This window comes from Pempheris klunzingeri, chromosome 10 (assembly GCF_042242105.1).
Source record: "Pempheris klunzingeri isolate RE-2024b chromosome 10, fPemKlu1.hap1, whole genome shotgun sequence".
In the NCBI taxonomy this organism is placed as follows: domain Eukaryota; kingdom Metazoa; phylum Chordata; class Actinopteri; order Acropomatiformes; family Pempheridae; genus Pempheris; species Pempheris klunzingeri.
Window position 1 is genome coordinate 27,243,362 of NC_092021.1, and position 7,599 is coordinate 27,250,960.

General features: G+C 47.9%; 1 protein-coding gene across 1 annotated transcript in view; it reads right to left on the reverse strand.

Annotated features, from left to right (window-relative positions):
• Nucleotides 1–1,421: 1,421 nt before the first annotated feature.
• The window catches only part of mylka (myosin, light chain kinase a), a 48,772-nt gene continuing 42,594 nt past the window's right edge, over nt 1,422–7,599 (reverse strand). Inside the window, exons 27-34 of the mRNA XM_070837579.1 lie at nt 6,803–7,020; nt 6,281–6,404; nt 5,748–5,900; nt 4,553–4,676; nt 4,337–4,427; nt 3,737–3,865; nt 2,252–2,364; nt 1,422–1,563 (exon numbers count right to left, since the gene is read on the reverse strand). Of these exons, the coding sequence (XP_070693680.1) occupies nt 1,432–1,563; nt 2,252–2,364; nt 3,737–3,865; nt 4,337–4,427; nt 4,553–4,676; nt 5,748–5,900; nt 6,281–6,404; nt 6,803–7,020 (1,084 nt within the window). The 3' untranslated portion in view covers nt 1,422–1,431. The remainder of the gene's footprint in view (nt 1,564–2,251; nt 2,365–3,736; nt 3,866–4,336; nt 4,428–4,552; nt 4,677–5,747; nt 5,901–6,280; nt 6,405–6,802; nt 7,021–7,599) is intronic.

The following is a 7,599-nucleotide window of genomic DNA, read 5'->3' on the forward strand; positions in this document are numbered from 1 at the left end:
ACGTTAGCTAATGTTTGTTGGGGTGATGTTAGCTAATGTTTGTTGGGGTGATGTTAGCTAATATTTGTTATGCTGACGTTAGCTAATGTTTGTTGGGGTGACGTTAGCTAATGTTTGTTGGGGTGACGTTAGCTAATGTTTGTTGGGGTGACGTTAGCTAATGTTTGTTGGGGTGACGTTAGCTAATGTTTGTTGGGGTGACGTTAGCTAATGTTTGTTGGGGTGACGTTAGCTAATGTTTGTTTGGGTGATGTTAGCTAATGTTTGTTGGGGTGACGTTAGCTAATGTTTGTTGGGGTGACGTTAACTAATGTTTGTTGTTATCTGTCACTCTTAAGCTCATGTCATGCTACGAGAGTTTTAATGCACTCCTCACATCCTAAACCTCTGCTGCTCATCAGCTAATGTTTTTTAGCTGGTGAGCTAACATTGGTAAGGGTGACGCTAGCTAACAAATGTTATTTAGCTGTTTGTTGAAGGTGGATTGATGTAGTTTTTCTGTCTCCACCACACCGTTAGCTGCAGCGCTAACACGATAAGTAAGGCACTTTAGTATCGGGTGACCAGACTGTGAATGTGAGGCTTTCTGCCTTCATCACTCTTCCTCTTCCATCGTTCCATCCTCTTCCTCACCTGGACTCCCACAGGGAGCAGGTCTGGTGAACATACAGTACAGTTTCATGGCTGAGTTACACACACCTGCAACAACTACAGCTCCCATGAGCCTTTGGGGCCGCAGCTGAATGATATTTACTTCAGGGCTCTTCATCATAAAGGTTTTGTTCGGAGCAAAGGCTGTTTCCTTAGCATCCAACTTTTAAATGACCTGCAGAATTATTTGAACTAACTAATTATGACCGTTGTAGGTCTCAAACACTGTTTAACTGTAATTTAGCCTCTTCGTCATTCGATGGGCTCCGTGCTAGCCAGTCTAACATGTTTTAGCCTCGTTAGTATTGGAAATTCATGACAATCTGCCGTAACTCTGAACGGCATGTGTGGCGCTCAGTGTGAACCATGCAGTGATTGGCTAGTTCTATGCTAGCCAGCTGTGATTGGCTGTTTCAGACCGGATCCAGTTTCTAAATCATTATGAAATAATATGATCAGCTGCAGCTTTAAATGTGACCTCAGAATGGAGCCCTGAAGTAAACGGCCTCACCTGGGGGGGCGGGGCTGCTGTTCTCCACAGCTGTCAGGTGGGCGGAGTTTAGCACACTTTGATAAATAAAGAAAATCATATTTTGTGGTTTCATGGAGGAATTTGGACTCAGTGTTATTTTAAATCTCCAAACCACGCCCACCTGCTCGTCCAATCACAACAACTCAGTCTGACATTTTCAGGTAAGGTTTTCCTGCTCAGGTGTGACAGGCTGAAGAGGAGCACCACCACCTCCTCCTCTTCCTGTGGGAGTCCAGACCAACGGCGCTTTATTCCTCCTCCTCCTCCTCCTCCTCCTCCTCTCCGGCCATCACCTCCACCAGCAGCTCGGCGGTGCAGGTCGCCTCCCCCAGACTGTTGACCGCCTTCACCGTGTACTTGGCATCATCGTCGCCCGACACCTGCAGGTTCACATCAGCGGATATCAGAGTGAGTTTCTGACATAGCGTGACTGAAGGAGTCATTTAGTGACTCAGAACAGAGGAACTGAGTGTGAGTCTGAGGAAAAACATCTAAATATCACATTAAAAGTGCTTCCTGTTGTGTTAAATCAGAAACAGACTGAGTGAATCAAGGCTGAAACCTTCAGGTGTTTTTAAACTCAGGTCCTATTCTGGTGTCTGAAGGACACAAACACACCAGACTACATGGACAAAAACACTGTAGTCACTTTAGCTCACAGAACACAGGAGCTGCTGGTCGACTGCTGCTTCCACCAGCTGCTGACTAACTCATAAAATCCCTGTTTTAGTGAATGTAGTCTGGTGTGTGTGCTGTTTGTGGTTAAACCAAAAGGATCTTCCAGGTCTCTCTCTGTAGGGATCCTTTCCATGATGCTGTCACACACTTAGAATAACACTCTGAGCCTGTCAGTGGATCAAACAAGCTCTTTTAGTGGACCTACTGTGATCAGGTGCAGTTGTCCCAAAGGATCACGTTGCAGCCATTGCAGCCCGTTTGGTGTCTGCTGGCTGAGGTGATCTACTGGACCAGTTCCAACACTTTTACTACCTACCAGTCACTCAGACACCAGGATGAGGACACAGATGACCAGGGGTAAACACTTGAACATCACAGTTGACTTCTGACCTCTGAAATGACCAGACTGCAGTTTCCTTCCTCGTCGTAGTCGATCTGGAAGTGTCGGGTCTCTTTGATCGGCTGGTCGTCTTTGTACCAAACCACCTCTGGATCGGGGTAACCTGGACACACAGACCAGTCAACTCTCAGCATTTCCTGTCCTCCTGGTGTACTTCTTGTTCTCCCAATGTACTTCCTGTTCTCCTAATGTACTTCCGGATGCACTTCCTGTTCTCCTAATGTACTTCCTGATGCATTTCCGGTCCTCCTGATGTACTTCCTGTTCTCCTAGTGTACTTCCTGTCCTCCTAATGTACTTCCTGTTCTCCTAATGTACTTCCTGATGCACTTCCTGTCCTCCTGATGTACTTCCTGTTCTCATAATGTACTTCCTGATGTACTTCCTGTTCTCCTAATGTACTTCCAGATGTACTTCCTGTTCTTCTAATGTACTTCCTGATGCACTTCCTGTCCTCCTGATGTACTTCCTGTTCTCCCAATGTACTTCCTGTTCTCCTAATGTACTTCCTGTCCTCCTAATGTACTTCCTGTTCTCCTAATGTACTTCCTGTCCTCCTGATGTACTTCCTGTTCTCCCAATGTACTTCCTGTTCTCCTGATGTACTTCCTGATGTACTTCCTGTCCTCCTGATGTACTTCCTGTTCTCCTGATGTACTTCCTGATGTACTTCTGTCCTCCTGATGTACTTCCTGTTCTCCTGATGTACTTCCTGATGTACTTCCTGTCCTCCTGATGTACTTCCTGTCCTCCTAATGTACTTCCTGTTCTCCTGATGTACTTCCTGATGTACTTCTGTCCTCCTGATGTACTTCCTGTTCTCCTGATGCACTTCCTGTCCTCCTGATGTACTTCCTGTCCTCCTGATGTACTTCCTGTCCTCCTAATGTACTTCCTGATGTACTTCCTGTCCTCCTAATGTACTTCCTGTTCTCCTGATGTACTTCCTGATGTACTTCTGTCCTCCTGATGTACTTCCTGTTCTCCTGATGCACTTCCTGTCCTCCTGATGCACTTCCTGTCCTCCTGATGTACTTCCTGTTCTCCTGATGCACTTCCTGTCCTCCTGATGTACTTCCTGTTCTCCTAATGTACTTCCTGATGTACTTCCTGTCCTCCTGATGCACTTCCTGTCCTCCTGATGCACTTCCTGATGTACTTCCTGTCCTCCTGATGCACTTCCTGTTCTCCTGATGCACTTCCTGTCCTCCTAATGTACTTCCTGTTCTCCTGATGCACTTCCTGTCCTCCTAATGTACTTCCTGTTCTCCTAATGTACTTCCTGATGTACTTCCTGTCCTCCTGATGCACTTCCTGTTCTCCTGATGCACTTCCTGTCCTCCTGATGCACTTCCTGTTCTCCTGATGCACTTCCTGTCCTCCTGATGCACTTCCTGTTCTCCTGATGCACTTCCTGTCCTCCTGATGTACTTCCTGTTCTCCTGATGCACTTCCTGAGCGTTGTGGCCTCGTACCTTCGATCTTGCAGTCAAAGCGAGCAGCGCTGCCCTCCACCACCTCCACGTCTTTGATAACGGAGCTGAACGTGGGTTTACTCTCCGTCTTCTGCTCGTACTCCAAACACTCCAGGAACTGGTTGTCCTCTGACACACAACACAGGAAACGCCTCAGCTACTAAAGTCACATGTTAATCTGTTGCTAGAAAAAATCTGTAGCGTCGTCCAATCAGGAACAATCAGATCTGTAAACAGGAAGTCAGTCAGGACCTTTCTACTGGTCTCTACTGGTCCCTACTGGTCTCTACCGGTCTCTACTGGTCCCTGCTGGTCCCTGCTGGTCTCTACTGGTCTCTACTGGTCCCTGCTGGTCCCTGCTGGTCTCTACTGGTCCCTGCTGGTCCCTGCTGGTCTCTACTGGTCCCTGCTGGTCTCTACTGGTCTCTACTGGTCCCTGCTGGTCCCTGCTGGTCTCTACTGGTCCCTGCTGGTCTCTGCTGGTCCCTACTGGTCTCTACTGGTCCCAACTGGTCTCTACCGGTCTCTACCGGTCTCTCCTGGTCTCTACTGGTCCCTACCGGTCTCCACTGGTCTCTCCTGGTCCCTACTGGTCCCTACCTTCGGTGGGCGAGCCCTTCTTGGCGCTGACTCCAGCCATCATGGCCATGGACGACAGTCTGCCGATGGCTCGAACAGCGTGACCCGTTTTCTGCCACAGAGGAAAAAACAGTCATCACTTCCTGTTCTCCCGTTAAAGGGGTTGATTGATTGGTTGATTGATGATTGATGATTGATTGATAGATTGATTGGCGTAGATTCATCTGCTATTTTTACCTGCCATTTCCTCCTCAGGATGTACTTCTTCATCCTCTCCTTGGACAGTTTCTTGGCCTTCATGGTGTTGGTGTCCTGCTTCAGCCAGGTGTGTTCAAAACACTGAGAACAGGTGAGCCGAGCCCTGACACACACACACACACACACACAGACACAGACACACACACAGACAGACACACACAGACACACACAGACACACACACACACACACACACACACACAGACAGACACACACAGACACACACACACACACACACACACACACACAGACACACACACACACACACACACACACACACACACAGACAGACACACACAGACACACACACACACACACACACACACACACACACAGACACACACACACACACACACACACACACACACAGACACACACAGACACACACACACACACACACACACACACAGACACACACACACACACACACACAGACAGACACACACACACACACACACACACACACACACACACACAGACACAGACACACACACACACACACAGACACACACACACACACACACACACACACACACACACAGACACACACACACACACACACACACACACAGACACAGACACACACACACACACACAGACACACACACACACACACACAGACACACACACACACACACACACACACAGACAAACAGACACACACACAGACAGACACAGACACACACACACACACACACACAGACACACGCACACACACAGACAAACAGACACAGACACACACACACACACACACACACACAGACAAACAGACACACGCACACACACAGACAAACAGACACAGACACACACACACACACAGACACACACACAGACAAACAGACACACACACACACACAGACACACACACACAGACACACACAGACACACACACACACACACAGACAAACAGACACACACACACACACAGACAAACAGACACACACACACACAGAGTCAGACTTGAGCTCTAAAGTGGGAACTAAAGGTGGTGTTTTTAGTGTTTTGTATTTTCTGGACATGGTTCAGGTCTCAGGTGATGTGGTTCAGGTCTCAGGTGATGTGGTTCAGGTCTCAGGTGATGTGGTTCAGGTCTCAGGTGATGTGGTTCAGGTCTCAGGTGATGTGGTTCGTGAATGGACGTGTTTGTGTGTGAAGGTCTGACTCGTGTGTTCTTACTTCATGTCTTTCTGCAGCAGGTTGGTGATGAAGTCTTTGGCGTTCTCCGAGATTTCATCAAAGGCCTCGTCCTCAAAGTCCCAGGAGGCCGAGGTCACGTTGGCCAGAGTCTCGCTGTCGCTGTCGCCCATGAAGGGGGACAGACCGCTCAGCCTGAAGACGACACACAGGCCGGGCTGATGCTAACCGAGCGACTACTACTGCCACAATAAGTAGTTAAAGAAATCAAACTAAAATGCTAAATGAAATAAATAAAACTAAGCGATGCTAAGCTAAGATAAAGCTAAGCTAAAAAGCAGGAAAAACTAAAGAAAAAGAATAAAGGTAAAAGAAGCTGCAGCCAAATTAAAGACATGAAGCAAAACAGAACAAACGGACCCATTTAGGTGAAACTTAACAAAACTCAAGAGACTAAACAGAATGACGTGAAATAAAGTCACTTTTGTAAAGAATGATGCTAAGCTAAGCTAAGCTAAGCTAAGCTAACCCACACAGAGATGGCTGGACGCTGAGTGTTGCTTAAACAGACTCACAGTATGTAACAGATGACTCCTATACTCCACATGTCGGTCGGATAGCTGATGGCTTCGTAGTTTATCACCTCTGGAGCCACAAACTCTGGAGTCCCAAACAAAACCTTCAGAGTTCCTGCGTTTTCTGTCGGACACACAGAGTTCAGACGATCAGTCATCAATCACTGTGGGGGGGTCATTTTAGGACGTCTCAGGCTGAGCTCTAAACTGACTTGACTGTGCTGAGGCTCAGCTACATGCTAATGCTAGCACATCAGCTAATTGCTAATGGTAGCATACCAGCTACATGCTAATGCTAACATGTTGGCAGACAGTGTTGAAGACATCAAAGCCATGAAGGAACACGTGGGATCATGTGATCACGAGTGAGCAGAGCTGCCAGCGAAGCAAACGCTGTCCTCTTTGTTTACCGCTTCACTCTGGATGTCTTCATTAATCTACCGAGTAGAAAAGGATCAACACCAAGAACAGAATGAGGACGTGTGTCCCAGCTTTGGACTGGTTCTGTATGTCGGCCGGTACCTAGCCGCCTGGCGAGGCCGAAGTCGATCAGTTTGATCTTGCTGCCGGTCTTGTTGACGCACATGATGTTCTCCGGTTTGAGGTCCAGGTGGACGATGCCCTGTTTGTGGATGAAGCTGACTCCGTCGATGATCTGCAGCATGTATTTGATCACCTCCCTCTCTGTCAGCTCAAAGTCCTCGTCGATGATCCGCTCAAACAGCTCGCCGCCTGAGATCCTGTCAACGACAAGGACGACATCTGTGAGTGTTTCGGTGAAGATTAACTGAAAACGACCCGTCCTGGTTTCGATGAGTCCTTCTCAGAACCGAGGAGACACAGTTAGCTTACTGAGGTGGTTATCGTACGTCATTTAGTAGCAATATACAGAAGCTAACATTAGCTAAGGGCTAGCATGGTGTCAGCTAGCTGAATAACACATTTAAGAATGAACATTACATGAGCGTTACGGGCTCACTAACCCTCTGACCGCTGCGTCGTTCTGTCCAATAGCTGCTAACGGCGACGGTGGAAGAATAAATGTGATTGGCTAAAAGAGACAGAAGCAGCGTCTTAAATCACGACAGCTGTCGTCATCACTGTGGTTCTTTAGAGGAAATGTCCAAAGAGAAGTTCTCCACAGAACCACACATTCACCCGCACAGAGGCAAGCTGGGTAATGTTACGCTAGCTGAATGCTAACATGTTTTGAACCTCACGCAGCAGACGGACAGACCCTCTCACTGATAGGGTTAGGGTTAGGGTTAGGGTTAGGGTTAGGGTTAGGGTGGTGAGACTAGCAGAGGGAGGCGGTGAAG